Source organism: Castor canadensis, chromosome 6, assembly GCF_047511655.1.
Source record: "Castor canadensis chromosome 6, mCasCan1.hap1v2, whole genome shotgun sequence".
NCBI lineage: Eukaryota > Metazoa > Chordata > Mammalia > Rodentia > Castoridae > Castor > Castor canadensis.
Window position 1 is genome coordinate 8,135,050 of NC_133391.1, and position 16,013 is coordinate 8,151,062.

General features: G+C 47.8%; 1 protein-coding gene across 3 annotated transcripts in view; it reads left to right on the forward strand.

The window, feature by feature from the left end:
- Positions 1–16,013, forward strand: part of Col26a1 (collagen type XXVI alpha 1 chain) — a 140,407-nt gene that overhangs the window by 51,249 nt on the left and 73,145 nt on the right. For all 3 annotated transcript variants that reach the window (XM_074075655.1, XM_074075653.1, XM_074075654.1), the window contains exon 2: positions 2,065–2,187. In XM_074075655.1, coding sequence (XP_073931756.1) covers positions 2,065–2,187 — 123 coding nt within the window. The remainder of the gene's footprint in view (positions 1–2,064; positions 2,188–16,013) is intronic.

The following is a 16,013-nucleotide window of genomic DNA, read 5'->3' on the forward strand; positions in this document are numbered from 1 at the left end:
ACTTGCCTGGAACCACATTCTTCCCTATCTCTTCCCACACCCTCAACCCCAAGTAGCTGGGATTATAGGTGTGGGGCACAGCACCTGGAATCAGGGAAAATTTCTTTATTACTTCTTCAAGTATCTCTGACCTCCCCTTCTAGAGCTGCTAATCGGTTGGTATTGGCACTTAACCTGGCTTCTGGATCTGTCACCTTTCCCCTCACATTTTCTATCTCTTTGTGCCCTTGCAGGGCCCCTGGAAAGTTCACCATTCACTTCCAGCTCATCAGAACATCCTTAGCTGTTTCCACTCTGGTTTTCAGGCCATCCATGGAACTTTTTATTTTCACAGTCATATGTTACATTTCAAAGATCAAACCTTTTCATTTCAGTTTTTTTTTATGACTGATACATTCTCTTACCTCTTTAAGGCCATTAATTATTCTTTTAAAAGTTGTCTCCATCTATTTGCTTTATTGTTGCTTGTAAGCTATGACTTACTGCCTGTTGAGTTGGTGCCTTTCTTTCATGAGGTTGGTCTTTTTTTCCTCAAATAATTTAAAAACTCTTGGCGTTTGGGGGTTTTCCATGAGTTTGTCTCTGTTTATTGGGAATTTGGCTGTTGGTGATAAGGTGAAGAATGGGGAAAGAGTGTGCAAGAATTCAGCAGTTTGACCTTGAGAATGCCCTTGGAGGTCACCAGCTTGTGAGGCACTCGCTCAAGCCACACCTGGTGGGGCTAGGGTTTGAACTCAGGGCTTTGAGCTTGCAAAGCAGGCACTCTACCACTTGAACCACACCTCCAGTCCATTTTGCTCTGGTTACTTTGGAGATGGGGGGGTCTCACAAACTTTTTACCCAGGCTGGTCTCAAACCGCAATCCTCCCAGTCTTAGCCTCCCAAGTAGCTAGGATTACAGACTTGAGCAATGTTTTTTTTTTTTTATAGTACTGGGGCTTGAACTCAGGGCCTACACCTTGAGCAACTCCACCAGCCCTTTTTTGTGAGCCACAGGTGATAGGCTAATGCCTGGTTCTTGATACCAGGCAAGGATGGGGAGCTGGGTCCTTCCTGTCTGGCTCCTTCAACTGTGGTCCCTTAACTAATGTCTCTGGCAGTCACCTTGGGGTCCTTCCCCTCCCCCATTCCCCACACCTGCTGCCCCTAAGCTGTTTCTACCTTCAGTGTTCCCCACCCCCTTCCTTTTCTCTGTGTATTTCCAGTTGTGCTTTTCTCCCTCAAATTTGTCCCATCTGCTCTCTCTCTGTTAAGGACTCCTCCAGATTTTGGCCCACTGCTTCTCCTTTTCCAGTACTTTTAGGGTCTTATTTTTAGCTTTTACACTTCTAGGCTGTGGCAAGGGGGTGGGGTTGGGTGAGGGACCATGTGCCTGCGGCCATCTTGCTGTATTTCCTGTATTTTGTTAAACGCCCTCAGCCTGCTTCCCCTCTGCTGTCCTTCTCACTTCTTACCTTCCGCTGGTCATTGCCCTACTTGGCATCTTCAGTGGCTCCCCACTGACTTCATGACAAGAGCCACATGCAGCCTGGCAGGTGACAGACCTCCTTCTTTCCCCTCCCCTACTTCCTCCAGCCTTCCAGCCACTTCTAATTGCATGCAGTTCCCTGGACATGCCCTGGTCTCTCTCCTGTGTCCTTGCCCACATTGCTTTGTCCTGGCCGATGCTGTCCCTCTTACAGGTCCACACATTTGATGACCTATGCTATCTTTCAGTGCTTAGATGGTGGCCTTTCCTAGCTCTGCTCTGTTCCCTAGCACTCATCTCATGATTGGACTTGTCAACCCTGTGTTCCTGTGGCTGTAATCCTCTCCTCGTGGTCTTCCCCTCCAGAGTGGGGTTTTGGGGTGAAGGCAGGGGCAATGGCTAGGCTTCCAAGCTGAGTAGTGTGGATACCTTCCTCCCGCTCATACCTACACAGAGGGTCTCCGTGGGTCGCTTAGTCAAGAGAATGAACCCCTCAGATTTGTGGGGGCTCCTCCACCCCCAGCATGACCTCGCCTACAACTAGTTGGTGCTTCTAGGAACAAGCAAGGCTGATGTGACTCTTGCTGTCCCCACAGGCATTGGTGCCATCACACAGTGACACGGACGGTGTCCTGCCAGGTGCAGAACGGCTCAGAGACGGTGGTCCAGCGTGTGTACCAGAGTTGCAGGTGGCCGGGGCCTTGTGCCAATCTTGTGAGGTAAAGGCCCCTGGGGTGGCCCATGGTACCCTACCTTTCTGTTCTCTGGGATGAACTCACTCCCAGCACTGCTGTGGGGGAGGCCGGGGTGATGCTTGGAGATGAGGACTCAGCGTACATTTATGCAGTACTGACTTGCGTACAGGTTATGAAGGATGTCTGAGGGTGCAAGGGACATGCTCCCATGTTGGCAGCACCTTATAATCCACAGATGAGTGGACAAGGGGACAGAAGGAGCAGGGAAGAGAGAGGGGCTGGGAAGGGAAACAGCCTGCCTTGGGACTCCAGACTAGAATATGGGGCTATGGTAGCCTCCAAAGTGCAGCCTCTTTTAGCCCCGTCCCTCACCAGTTCCTCCCTCCCTTAGCTCCACCCTCTCACAGCTCCTCCCTCTCATGATTCCACCTTCTCATAGCTCCACCCTCTCACAGCCCTGCCTCCAGTCACTCCTGAGGACTCTGCAAGTCCTCAGCTTCCACAGAGATCTCACTGCTGGCCTCAGGGCCTCCAAGGCTGCATCTCACCTTCTTCTTCCACCCTGTTCCCCTCCAGACCCTGCTCCAGCTCTAAGGACTGGCTTCCTCTAATCATTCTCCCCTCTACCTGTCCAGTCTGGGGCTTCTGCCTCAAAGACCCTTCCCCATCTCTGTCTGGGGTCACTCTCCTCACATTCCGAAACTTTCACCTTTGTGCTGATGGCGCCTTCTGACCCCCTGTAATGGTACATTTTTGCATGGAGTCTGTTTTAGGCAGGACTCTTCAGAGAGACAGAACCAGTAAGGATGTATAGTTGGATGTGGGGGAAGGGCAGATTATTGTAAGGAGTTGGCTCCTGTGATTATAGCAATTGCAAAATCTGCAAGGTTTAGACCAGTAGGCTAGAGACCCATGGAAGTGAGTTGCTGTTTCTGTTGACAGAATGTCCTCTTCCTCCAGGGAGATTAGTCTTTTTCTTAAGACCCTCAACTGATTGGATGAGGCCCACCCACACTGTAGAGAATAAATTGCTTTATTTGGTCTATTTGACCTGAACATTCATCTCATCACAGCAACATTCATTTATATTTGACCAAATATCTGGGTACTGTCATAATCAAGTTAACTCATAACATTAACAGGTTCATAAAAGTGGGTATATTTTCATTGCCCCAAATGGAGGGTGAGTCCACGAGCCAGGACCTGTGCCTCTGACCACCACACAGTCCTGCCCCCTGCAGGGCTCAGCACTAGCTGAAGACACCTAGAACCTGTGAAGCAGGAAGGAATGTGTGGGACCCAGAAATGTGCAGATCGTAGAGATCTGGCCCCGGTCACAGGCTCCTGAGCCAGGCAGGGGAAGGAGTAGCTTTTTTGTTTTCTAGATTTGCATTCTGCCTTTTATTATTGTGATTATGAAGACAGTGATCTGTAAAACAAAACAAAACAAAACAGTCCTACATGGCAGGAGTGGTGGTACACACCTATAATCCCAGCACTCATGAGGCTGAGGCAGGAGGATTACAGGTTCCAAGCCAGCCTGGGCTACATATTGAGACCTTGCCTGTCTCAACAAAGCAAAACAAAACAAAAAAGAAAAGAAAAGAAAGGCAGACAAGCCAATCACTGACTCTCTGTCATGGACTACAACCTTTTCAAACCATCATTCATTTTCATAGCTGTCTCCTGCTCTGTGACTTAAGGAACAGTGTTCCAGCAACGTTGAGGTGTTCTGGTGTGGGCAGTGGGGGGACTTGCTGGCTTTTCAGGGAGTTCTTTTCTCTTTTTAGAGTTAGGAGATGAGAACCAATGAGAGCAGACATGTGTTTGTCATCAGCCTCCCCCTTGCCTGCAAGCTGGCTAGCAGAACCTTGTTCATTGCAATTCAATTTTGATTCTTTTAGAGGAACTCCTTATTTCTGATCTAAACTATCAGTGCTACTTTGTTATTTGTTAAGGAAGGAGGAATGTGTCCCTATGACAAATAGCTGAAAGAACTTTAAAGAGGAAAGATTTATTTTGGCTCTGGATTTCAGAGGTTTCAGTCCATGGTCAGCTGGCTGTGTTGCCTGGGGCCTGAGGTGAAGCAGGGTATCATGAGACAGAAACTTGAGGAGCAGGGGTGTTTATCTCATAGCTGGAAAGGGGAGGAGAGGGAGCAGGAAAAGGAGGAGGAGGAGGAGGGGGAGGAAGAGGAAGAGGAGGACGAAGGAGGAGGAAGAGGAGGAGGGAGGAGGAAGAAGGAGGAGGGGAGAGGAGGAGTAGGAAGAGGAAAAGGAAGAGGAAGGAGAAGGAGGTGGAGGAGGAAGGAGGAGGAAGAGGAGGAGGGAGGAGAAGGAGGAGGAAAGACATATCTTTCCAGGGCACCCTCAGTGATTTACTTCCTCCTGGTTGATCCCAGATCCCACTACTTACCAATAATGCCATCAATTGGGAAATCATTAATTGATTAACCCATGAATGCAGTCAGAACCTTCATGATCTCACCCCTCACTGACTGGGGACCAAGCCTTCAGCACACGGTATTTTGGGGGCACATTTCATGTCTAAACCATAGTAAGGAGTTAATATAATTGTCTTTTACACCAGTTATTCATAAATAAGTTAGAATTGGGGTACATGCCCTCTGACCTTGGCCTCAGGGCTGCTGGCTGTGCAGGGAGAGGACCAATGGCAGGTTGCTGTGTTGTTACCTGATCCCGGGTCCCCTAGGGTTCCATGGGCATTCTCAGCACAGCACAGGTCCCAGTTTTGCTGGCTTCCGCTAGATGAGGCATCTGATTTATAGCTGCCTCCTCTCTGGTCTCCCCTGGGAACCTAGATTCTTTGACTTCACTCTTTAACAGTCCCTGAGACATTCTCCAAGGTCACAGAGGGTGCCAGCTTCTCCGTGTTTCCCCCAAAAAGGAAGAAAAAATGAATAGGGTACAATTTCCTCCTATCACAGAGGACAGTCTTTTCTAGAACCCCGTAGCCGACCGACTTCCTGTGATGTCTCATTGGCTGAATTTGTGTTCTGAGCCTCAGTTTCCTCAGCTCTGAGATGGAGGTAAGAGGATGCTGCCTCTTGAGGTTGTTGGAGGATGGTGTGAGGATGGGTGGGACGTTCTGCAGGAGCCTGCCTTGCAATCAGGTCTGGATGAGCCATGAAGCAGATTCCAGGCACACAGGCCCCCAGGCAGCTCCCCGGCTGCGGCTGGGGCCTGCCTGGGCAGGCTCTGTCTTTGCATTCCTCACTGAGGTTAGGGTGGTGAGTCCCAGCCGAGCCTCCCAGAGCTGCCCTGGGTGTATTCTTTTGCTTATAATTCTAGTTGTGCAGCGTGTCTGGCCACATTTCAGCTGCACCATATACAAAGAATTGTTCAGGTTTCTGTATTTCTTGTTTATTTCTTCTTCCCATTTTCTGAAGCTGTGTGGGGCCTGATTTTTTTCTTTTTGCAGTATTGGGGTTTGAACTCAGGGCCTTCACCTTGAGCTATTCCACCGGCCCTCTTTTTGTGACGGGTTTTTCAAGATAGGGTCTTGTGGAATTATTTGCCCAGGTTGACCTTGAACCATGATCCCGTGATCCTCCTGATCTCTGCCTCCTGAGTAACTAGAATTACAGGCGTGAGCACTGGTACCCAGCCTGATTTTGATTTTCTTCATTCTTTGAAGCATGTCAAGTGCTTTGATTTGTGTTTGCATAGGACTTCGGTGGAAAAAACAGGATGGAGAATGAGCTTCATGGTGGGTTCAGTTGTAAACTGCCTCTCTGACCCCCTCTCCTTTCTCCATGGTAATATCACTTTAATTTCTAGGTCCTGAGTCTGCTCCAGACTTCTTGTTGTGACAACATATGAAAGAGACAATCAGGAAGGGCTGGGCATGGTGGTACATGCTTGTAATCCCAGTACTCAGGAAGCTGAGACAGGAGGATTGTGAGTTTGAGGCCAGTCTGGGCTATGTATCTAGACTCTATCTTTTTTTGTTCTTCTTGCCGTGTTACTCGAACTCAGGGCCTACACCTTGAGCCACTCCATCAGCCCTATTTTTGTGATGGGTTTTTTTGAGATAGGGTCTCTCCAACTATTTGCCCCGGCTAGCTTCAAACCTCGATCCACCTGATCTCTGCCTTCTGAGTAGCTGGGATTACAGGCATGAGCCACCTTCCCTCCCCTCCTCCCTCCCCCTCCCCTCCTCCTCCTTCCCCTCCCCCTCCCCTTCCTCCTCTCCTCTTCTGTCTTTCCCATTCTTTCTTTTTTTTTGATGTGGATCAAATCTGGTTTCCTGCACATGCTGGGCCAGTACTGTACCACTGAGCTATATCCCCAGCCTACTTATTCCTTTTTCTTGCTGACTAGTTTTTCATGGTATGGATATACCAATTAGTTTAACCATTCCTCAGCTGAACGTTGTCTTGGACTTTTGCAATTTATGGCTACTATGAATAAAGTGGCTATAAACATTCACTTACAGGTTTTTATGTGAACACAAGTTCATATTCTCTGGGTGAACACCCAGAGAATTGTTGGCTCATCTGGAGATTGCATGCTTAATTTTTAAAGAAACTGCCAAAGCGCTTCCCAGAGTGGCTGGATTGTTTTTGTGTTCCTACCAGGAATGTGTGAGAAGTCTGGTTTCTCCACATCCTTGCCAGCATTTGGTGTTATCACTATTTTTTTATTTAGTCATTTTGTGTAGTCTACCTCACTGTGGGTTTCATTTGCATTTCCCTAATGGCTAATAATGGTGGACTTTTTTTTTTTCCATGTAGAAATTGAATAAAAAAGGTTTCAGTGCAGGGTGATGCCAGGGCTAAGGTATCATTGACACTAAGTAGCAAGTGTATTATTTTATTATCACCGAGAATAATTCTAACACCACCATGGCATACCATTAACTGTATTATGAATGCCAAGGTCAGAGACGGGAAAACCTAACCACACGTGTAAAACTGAGAATCTTCAACACGTAGACAGTATCAAAAATCAAGACTGGAGTTGACCTTGGGGTTGGATAGGCTGAGGAGGGGTGCTGGCCCCAGAATAGTCTGGGTTCCCCAACCTAAGGCTTGGGACAGAGGAGGAGGAGCCAGAGGACATGGTGTCCCGGGAAGTGAGTTTTAGGAAGGAGGGGAAACAAAATTGTCCCAAATGCTTCTGAAAGGCCCTGTAGAATGAGGGCTGAGGTTGGACCATTGGCATTGACAATGCAGGTCAGGGAAGCCCTGGCAAGGGCAGTTTCGGGGAGTGGTGCGGATGGTGGTGATATGGGGTTGGGGAGGGAAATTAGGAGGTGAGAAAGTGGAGACTAAGAAGACAGAAAACTCTTTGGAGAAATTTTATTGGAAAGAGAGTAAGAAATAAGGCTGGAAGCTAGGGGCGGGGGCATTGTGGGGTCATGGGAGACATTCTGTTTGCTTTGAAGGTAGCATGTTTATAAGCTGCTGGGAGTGGTCTCAGAGAGGTGGACAAAGGCTGCTGCAGGTGGGCTACAGGAGTGTGAGCTGGAGAAGCCCAGAGGGGGTGGCTCAGAACAGGAGGGCAGCAAAAGGAAGAAGGCAAGGAAGGAGGACCTCCTTGGGGACGTTCATGTGACACTGAAACCAGCTGATTTCTCAGTTGACTCTTCTCCCTACCCATGAGTGCCCTGAAGGCGGGACCAGAGTGTCCACATCTCATTCATCCCAGGACTTATTCCAGGACTCGAGACACTAAGGCACTCACAATGTTTGTTAAATGAATTCATCCATGTTCATAGAATAAGGGCTGTTGAAATATGTCTCTCTACACGTGTGATATGCGATACATAGTCTGTACATGTGTGTGTAACTCTTTCCTGTGTGCATTTTCCCATTCTGTGACATATATATGCCGTACTGGGATTTGAACTCAGGACTTCATGCTTGCTAAGCAGATGCTCTTCCACTTGAGCCACTCCACCAAGCTCCCTGCCTCCTGCTTTCTTTCTTTCTTTTTTTTTTTTCCTGAGACAGGGTATCCCAGGCTGGCTTGGAACTCCCTTTGTGACCCAGACTGGCCTAAAGCTCTTAATCTTTCTGCTCAGCCTCCCGAGTGCTGGGATTACATGTGTGCACCACCACATCTAGCTCTGTGATATGTTTATATTTGATTTTGTAGTGTATGTATATTAGAGGTAGGAGTCAGAATGGCACCCCAAACTAATGGTTACAACCAAGATGAGGCCAGGCATTAATGTGCGAAAAGAATACAGCCTTTTCCTTTTTTTTTGGCAGTACTGGGGTTTGAACTCAGGACCTCACACTTGAGCCACTCCGCCAGCCTTTTTCAAGATAGGGTCTCCTGAACTATTTGCCCAGACTGGCTTTGAGCCATGATCCACCTGATCTCTGCCTCCTAAGTAGCTCAGATTATAGGCATGAGCACTGGCACCCAGCCACAGCCCTTTTCCCTTACTGTGTGTGTGTGTGTGTGTGTGTCTGGGAAGACATTTGATCAGAGATCTGGGGACTAGGATCTTTCAATGGGAAGGGTGTACAGGTGGGGAAGAGGGATCCTCACTGAGGGAACAGCCTGTTAGCTGTGCAGTGGGCCCTGAAGGGAGCCTGGCTGGGGGGCAGTGCTTTGGGTTGATCCCCTCCATGCTGGCCAGGTAGCTGTTCCTCCTGCCAGCTCCATAATGAAGGGGGCAAACCAGGAGACTTACCTGTGAGAGTTGCTCAGAACCTGCTACAGACCTAAAGGCAGAGAGGACCAATTGAGCTTCCCTTCTTGTGCCTTAGTTTCTTTTTCTGGAACATGGAGGTGACCCCTCCTTTCCTGCTCTGGTGTAGAACATACCTCTGGCCTGTGCTCTGTTCCTTGCAGGGAGGTGTCCTTGGCCTTTGCCAGCCACTCAGTCGTCTGCTGGCAGGGGTGGGCCTGACAGACTCAGGGGGACTCCAGGGACGTGGGGGTTAAGTTTTCTCTGCCAGGCCTCTTCTGCCCTTGGCTGTCTCCTGGGCCCCTCCGAGGTCTTTGATGGCATTAGAGACAACCTTTTCCAGATGTGCTGAGCGGAGGGGTTTGCCGGAACTCTCCAGGGCTTCATCTGCCTCCTCATTCCCTCTGCCAGACGGCCCCCTGCCAGCCAGCCTCCCCCCTCCCCTTACCCCCACCCACTGGTCAGGTTGCCTGCTGTCGGGATGCCCGCCAGGCTACATGAAGCCCTGGATTTAAATACTTTCTTAAGATGTGGCCTTTCCTTCCTTCCTTTCGTTCTTCCCAGCCCGCCTGTGGGGTGGAGAAGTTCACCAGAGAGTGGGGCCATGTCCCCACCTCTGCCACTGCCCCTGTGTCCTGTGATCCAGGGCTGCAGTGGGAGAGGAGGCCTGGGTGGAGCAAGTTGCCCGCTGGGTTTGCTGTCCTTTCCTTCTGTCACTTAAGAATGACTAGCTTGGATCCTGGGGAGGTCAGAGGTCAAAGACAGTTCCCCTTCCTGCCTTGGAATGGCAGTGGGGAGGCCCCTTCCCTCCCTGCTGGCCCACTGTTATTAGTCAGGAGATTAATAATGTCCCCCCCCCGAAACCCCCACCCTGTTTCCTGTTGAGTCTCCAGCCTGTCTCGGTACCTCCCAGTCTGTTCTTCCTCATGGTGGTCCCTGGTGAGGAAGGGGGAGGGGTAGGCAGGCACAGAAACCTGGAAGACTGAAGCGCCCAAGGAGGTAGGGGTGCCAAGTTCTCCCAGATAATGTATCTGTTCTGAGCAAGTGGCACCTGGGCCATGGTGGTACCCCAGCACCCATCGAGGGACCTCATGATGCTTTGGGGATGTCACTCTGGCCTCTGCTTATCCCATCCTGTGATGGGCACATTACCCCTGGGGAGCCTTTTCTTCAAATAGTTCATGTGACCTTATGGGCCACAGGGCTGTTTTTGGGGACACATAGGACATGTCTTTAATCTTCTAGGTAGTCACCGAGTGGCCACACCTCTGTGGCCAGGCCTCTGGAGTCTCCATCTGGCTCTACTCTTTAACTTTTAGAGCGGTTCTTTGGAGGACCTTGTGACATCAGGCCTCTGTGTCCTTGGAGGATGCTGGGCAAGGGTGGGGACTGCTTCTGGGACAAGGCTGTTCCTTGACTACCTAGTTTTAAGCTGTCTGTGCCCTGAGAACTCCAGCAAGGCAGCTTTGGCATAATGTCCAGCAGATGAGAAAACACCCACTGGTTCTGTCAGGGGTCTGGGTCCCTCAAGCCTGTGTCACTTTGTAATCTGGAGGCTGACCTGTGCTCTTCTGGGGCCTCACTTTTCCCCTTTGTATAATGGGACTATTTGTCCCTGCCAGGGGCCCCTTTCCATCATTTTCTTAACCAGTAGCCTCTGACCCACTTTCCTTCTTCCATCTCTCTCCCCTCCCTATCTGGTCTCAGGTGGGGTCCCTTTTCAAAGCAGATTGTGAACCTTCCTCACTTAGCAGCCCTGGGTGGCCTCCCTTGACTGGGAGGGGGTATATACAAGACTATCTGTGGAGAAACAGAAAAACCACATCGGGACTTCTGTTTATTTTTTAATCTACAAAAGAAGAGAGAAATAAAGCACTGCTGATTTTAATATATGCAAAGATGGTAAGGAAATGATACATGTATACATTAAGACACAGAGATCGCAGGCATAAAACATTTTGCTCCTAAGGACCATGATTCCAAAAGCCAGGAAGCTGTGGCCAGTACTTGCCTACCTTCTAGACCTTTCCCAGCTGATCCTGAGGAGCTGCTCTGTCTACCCATCAGATCTTCCTGCTCTCCAGATGCACCCAGAAGACCTCCTGAGCCCATCTGACCTCAGCTCAGCAGAATCCCTCAAGTGTCCCCCACACTGGAAGCCTCTTCTGGTGGAAGTGGGTGTGCCCTGCTCCTCTAGCCTGGCAGCTCTCAGTTTACAGAGCTGTGCCCAGTCTGACACTAAACTCTTACAGGGAGCTACCATGTCCTGGCTAGTACTGCATTTCCTGCCCTGGGTCTGCATCTGGGTACTCACCCGTGTACCACCAATCTTTTTTATTATTTTTATTTATATATTTACTTTTTGCAGTACTGGGACTTGAACCCAAGCAGGTGCTTTATAAAGACTTGAGCCATTCCACCTGCCCTTTTTGTGTTGGGTATTTTTGAGATGGGGTCTCATGAACTATTTGCCCAGGCTGGCTTTGAACCATAATCCTCCTGATCTCTGCTTCCTGAGTAGCTGGGATTACAGGTGTGAGCCACTGGCGCCCGGCCCACTTTATTTGAGTGCATATGTGGGTGTTGTCTTTTTCTTGTTTTTTTGTGTCTTATTAATTTGTGTGGCTTCTCTTGAATATATATGTTCATATGAAAATGTAAATAAATATGAAGAAAGATATATTAAAAGAATACATAGCCAGCTGTCTGGAGAGAGGCCTGTAGTGGAGCCAGCAATGTTGGTAGAAGAGACAAACATCAGACAAATAATTACGTAGGAGGGAATATGATTACACATGCTTGGAAAAGAAGTCTGGGTTTTTTGAGAGAGTAAATTAAGGGGGTCCAGCCTGCTGTGAGGTGGGGGGACTGAGTACAGACTAGTCAAAGAGGGCCTCGCAGAGGAGGTGGCACTTCTGCCAAGCTCTGGAGGCTGTTTTGCAGCTCAGATATGCAAGTCCTAATGTGATTGGTATACTTAGGGGTGGGATAGAGGAGGAATGAGTGAGGAGGTGCCCATGTGTCAGTTTTACATCTTAGAAGTCCACATGGTTGTACCAAGGATTTGGGGTTTGTTCTAAGATGGAAGAGAGGCATTCAGAGAGGAAATTTCTACTTTAAAATCATCTCTTGGAGGGATCAGAGGAGCCTTATTTTGATATCTGGGTTTCCCACAGGTGAGAGGGGAGTAAGTGGCAGCTCATGGAATGACAGGAGCAAGTACAGTTGAGGGTGGGTAAAGGTTCACGGCTGGTTCCTTTGCTTCTTGATGGTACAGCTCTGTGCCCACCAGCTGCACAGTCTCTGGCTATTCTGTCATTTGCATTCCCTTAGATTGTATAGTTGTCTTAACAATTTTTGCAAAAAAAAAAAATCCACATTTTTTTTTTATAAAGATTGCATTGAATGTATAGATCAATTTACAATGAATTGGTAATTTAATAACATTGAGTCTTCCTATCCATGAACATGGTGTAACTTTCCATTTACTTAAGTTTTCTTTAATTTTTTCTCATCACTGTACACATTCAGGTATTTATATTAATATGTACAAGTTGTCAGAAAATTACCATAGACTGGGTGGCTTAAACAACAGAAATTTATTTTCTCACAGTTTTGGAGGCTTGAAGTTCAAGATCAAAGTTCTATGCAATTCTGTTTCTGGAGAGGACCTTCTCCCTGATTTTCAGATGGCCGCTTTCTCACTATGTTCTTACCTGGCCTTTCCTTAGAGTATGTACAGGTTGAGAGAGAGGAGGCTCTTTGTTGTTTCTTCTCAGAAGGGACGCCAAGAAAAATGTCCATTCATGTTCAGTACAGATGCAATTTTTCCTAAATCTTTCCAGGTGGCTGACTGTATATTCTTTGTAATATAATCTTCTTCATATATTCATATGTGTATATGAATATGTACTATCAACAAATAAGAAAAAGAGAAAACACACGAGTCAATAAAACACAAATAAGGTCTGGTGGAGTGGCTCAAGTGGCAGAGCACCTGCTTAGCAAGCTCAAGGCCCTGAGTTCAAACCCTAGTACTGACAAAATATAAATAGTAAAAAACTCCCACAAATAAAACAAGAAAAAGACACAGAACTCTGTTTAAAAGTGGGTACAAGACTTGAACAGACCTTGCACAAAGGAAGATACCTAAATGACAGACATGAAAAGAGACTCAACCTTATTTAGCCAATAGGAATTCCAAATGAAACTGTTCGGTCTGGAGACCTAAGGCAGATGAGTGAGTATCCCATCCCCCCATGGAGGGCAATATCACTCCTGCCCCCTGAAGAGGAGATATAAAGTCTGATAGATCTGCCACAGGGATGATGAGCAAAATGCTCTCAAGATTGTTTCCCCTCCCCCAAAAAGGGGCAAACAGACCAGTTCCTCTAAGAAAGCCTGCAAATTCACGGCCAATGAAAAGAGCCCACCTAACCCTTATCCAAATCCAGAGTTAAAATGTCCATAAAAGCCCCAGCCTTCAACTGAGCAGCGAGCTACCAGTTTCTGGGCTCCACTGCACTGTTCTAGCTGTAGCGATTCCTTTCCGTCTAATAAATCCTACTTCATATACCGGCTTTGGCTCATCAGTCAGTTGCCTTACAAGCCAGTTCTCTGGCCTGTGAAGGCAAGGACCCTCGACATCAGCCCAGCACGTAACAAAACCACGACAAAAGATTCCTACATAAACCCAAGGATGGCTAAAGTGGAAATGACTGACAATATCAAATGTTGGCAAGGTTATGGAGCAATTGCAACTCTAGTACACTGCTTCTAGGCATGTAAACTGGTTCATCCAAACAACTTTTGGAAACTTGTTTGTAGTGTCTAAAAAAGTTGAATCACCAGGTATATACTCTAGAGAAATAAAAACGTATGTTCTTAAAAGAGCTTGCATGAGAATGCTCATTGCATCTTTGCTCATTAGAGCTCCAAAGTGGAAATAACTCAAATGTCCATCAACAGCAGAATGGACAAATTATATTCCAAGTGTTTGTGCATTATTTATATGAAGGAATTTTTTTTTTGTGGTATTGGGGTTTGGACTCAGGGCTTATACCTTGAGTCACTCCGCCACCCTTTCCTTTGCTTATAGGTTTTTTTGAGATTGGGTCTTGCAAACTATTTGCCCAGGCTGGCTTTGAGCCGTGATCCTCGAGATCACTTCCTCTTGGTAGCTGGAGTTACAGGCGTGAGCCACCAGCTCTTGGCTACAGGAATATTCTCTAGCAGCAAAAAGGAACACTACATTTAGTACTGTAGGAATCACTACATTTAGCAATGTGGATGAATTTCAGACATAATGGATGAGTTAAAGAAGGCAGGCACAGAAGAGCACATACTGTAAAATTCCATTTATATGAAGTTCTAGAACAAGCTAAGTTAATCCATGGTGAAAGAAGTCAGAACAGTGGCTTGCCTTTGGGGCCAGAGAATTGGCAGGCTGGGAATTTTTGAAAGAAAGGAAATGTTGGTGTGTATACACAGATTAAGAAGTTCAATGAGCTAAATGTTGATTTTATCTTTTGTACTGTATGTAAATTCTATTTTAATACAAAGAAAAAAAGTTCATTAGTATAAAAACGGGAGTGAAGTTAGCACTTTCCTTCACACCATTTACCCAGTGTGCTGTGATACGGTCACATGTATGATTGTGACATCATGTTGGCTGTCCCCACTAGCCACAAATGCAGAGTGGAGTCCACGCCTGCCTTGTTCATTCTTGTGTTTCCATTGTCTGAATGAGTGATGGGTTCCAGCTCTGTACAAGATGTGTTGGAGGGGGAGAGGAGGGAGCTTATTAACTCTAGCCAGGGGCAGGGGTGCTTTGCAGAGTTGGGGACATTTGAGTCCCACCCCAAAGGCTGTTTGAGATTTTTCTCAGGCAAAGTGAAGGAGGAAGGGCATTCAGAAGAGCACGGAGTCTGAAGAGCATTGTGCACCCAGACAGTTAGTTGTGTGATAGTGGTAGGATCCCTGGCACCTGACCAGTGGGTATGAGGGTAGAAAGATTGGCATGCCTTATTAGCTGACCTAAAAAGTTTGCTCTATGGGAGCCATGGAAGAGTTTTAGAGAGCGCACCACCAAACTAGATTTGCAATTTTGAAAGTTTACCAATTAGACCCCAATGGCAGGAGCTGGAGGTATTTCATGGGCCCAGCAGGGCAAATCTCCCTCAAGCTCTTGCCTAGACTGGTAGATGGGCCACGAATGAACACTGGATGCTGCCTTGGGCATCCAGGCCAGCCAAGCTGAGCCTTGGTCCACAGTGCTGATGAAACAGCGCCACCCACTGGTGTGCCCTGAGCCTGGATTTTGCAGGACACGTGGTCCCAGAGCCGCACAGACCAGCCCTGCAACTCAAGAGTGAGAGCCAGGAAGGCTGCTGGTCTGGGGGTTGAGCTCTCCCTGGGTTCAGGGGCCTGAGATCAGTACCCTCAGGGAACTGCTGGAAGGAAAAGTGTTTTGCACTGAATGGAACATGAATTGGAGTTACTGGGTGCTGGACCAAGTCTGTCTTACTTGAGATTCTATGTCCACCACCTTCCAGCAAGGTGACATTGAGAAAGTTTCTTAACTTCTTTCGACCTCAGTTTCCTCATCTACAAATTAGGAATTAGTAGTACCCATCTGTTAGGGTGGTTGGGCATCAGTATTTGTAAATCATTCAGCACAGTGTGGCATGTGGAGAATCCTCAATTGCAGGTATCATCACCATGACAACTACCATCATCGTCACCATCATTCAAGGTGTAGACTAAAGCAAGCAGGTTTGGTGCATCTCAGGGGCTCAGGGCCTGGATGGTGAGGGGTGGTGTATGGCACAGGGAGCAGAGGGAACTGTCCCACGTGGAGAAGGGCCAGTGCCTGTGGCTAAGCACCTGGGACTCTTTCCAGATGGTAATGGGGATCAGAAAGGAATGAAGTTAGATCTGCAGTTTGCAGATGCAGCATCCATGCATCCCTTTTCACATTGACATCCCATGTTCTGGTCTGGATAATATCCCACCCTTACAGACCAAGAAACAGGCACCAGGGGATAAAGTTAGTTGTCCAACTCCTCACAGTGATTTAGGGGCAGAGCCCAAAGAGTCCCCAGTCTGGCTCCATTTACCCTATCCTGCCAAGTTATGGTAATGACCCATGGTTGGCATCAGCTGCACCTAGCAGGCCACAAACA